Source organism: Lottia gigantea (genome assembly GCF_000327385.1).
Source record: "Lottia gigantea unplaced genomic scaffold LOTGIsca_2124, whole genome shotgun sequence".
NCBI classification, from domain to species: domain Eukaryota; kingdom Metazoa; phylum Mollusca; class Gastropoda; family Lottiidae; genus Lottia; species Lottia gigantea.
Genome location: NW_008708482.1, coordinates 8,282 through 9,625, shown reverse-complemented (window position 1 = coordinate 9,625; position 1,344 = coordinate 8,282). Strand labels below are relative to the sequence as shown.

General features: G+C 38.2%; 1 protein-coding gene across 1 annotated transcript; it reads left to right on the top strand.

The window, feature by feature from the left end:
- Positions 1–457: 457 nt before the first annotated feature.
- Positions 458–1,177, top strand: LOTGIDRAFT_176547 (hypothetical protein; the record flags this gene model as incomplete). The annotated part of the gene is made up of 1 exon (XM_009054323.1): positions 458–1,177. The coding sequence occupies one exon, from the start codon at positions 458–460 to the stop codon at positions 1,175–1,177; it is 720 nt and encodes a 239-aa protein (XP_009052571.1).
- Between the last annotated feature and the right edge of the window lie 167 nt (positions 1,178–1,344).

Genomic DNA, 1,344 nt, shown 5'->3' with positions numbered 1-1,344 from the left:
CACAACTGTAAAAATGTATTATAACAGACTCCCCAAACTGTTAAAATGTATTATAACAGACTCCCCAAACTGTATTATAACACACTCCCACCCCAAACTGTATTATAAATTACCCAAACCACAGATCACTAATAATAATACAGTATAAAATAACCGCATTAAAAATGTCTTTAATTTTAAAACACGAACAAAAAAAATTCGAAGGAGACGGTTTCTTCTCTGCGCTAACATCTCTCATCCCCAAAGTGACCAATTTTGTCTCAAACAACAAATCGCTCATTTCCTCAGAAGCGCAAGCTCTTGGATCTGTGGCAAAAGCAGGAGTAAATATAAGCGATGCAGTGAAAAAATCTGACGAACTTAAAGAACTGCAGCTAATAAGAGAACTAAGAAACAAGAGACTAGAACGACAAGCCCTAGAAAAACAAGGAAAAGGGTTTAAAATCATTGGATAAAAATGGCAAGCAAAAATTACAGATTGGATCCAATCTTTCAATTGTATGATCCGATTCAATATTCGTTCAACAAGAAGAAAGAGGATTACGTAATCATCTCACCATCGGTAGGGACAAAGACCCAAATAAACGACGGAGGAAGAGTTACCTTTGAAATTAATTCGTTGTCCAATTGGTTACTGCTTTCCGATACCCATTTCCGATGCGATTTCAAAATCAAAGACGCCACTCAGAATCGAATTCGACAAACCAACACGACTTTAGAAAACAACTTCTTTCCGTCTTTATTCAGCGAAATGGTTTTGGAAGCTGGTTCAAATCCGATAGAGACCATAAAACACCCCGGCGAGTTTGACACAATGTTGAAAACGGTTCTCTATCCCAAAAACTACGATTCAGTTTCGGGATGGATTCCCGATGTCGGTGACGGAGAAGTTTTAAAAGAACCGGTCAGAACTGTAGCAAATGACGCAGACCTTGCTAGGATAAGGGTAGTTGCTAGAAACACACTGGAAAGAGTGACTCGCGGAGTAAATCACGGATTTGAAAAACGAGCGCTTCAATACAACAATGTCGTCGAGAACAACAGATGGGGTAATTACGTAAATTGGAAGTTGTATCCTTTATTTGGTCTCTTGGAACACAGAAAGGTTTCCATAGGTTTACCGTATAAAATTCATTTGCAGAAGAGAAATCAACGACAACAAGATATTCTTTGGTGAAAACAACTCTGACGCAAAATTGGAAATAACGAATATCCAACTTTACATACAGGTAATCACTCCTTCCGTAGAAGTGGAAACGAGAATATTCAACTCTTTAACCAAAGACATCGAAATTGCTTTTCTTCGTCGTAACACGGTAGGTAGCATGACTTTAACGGGAGAAT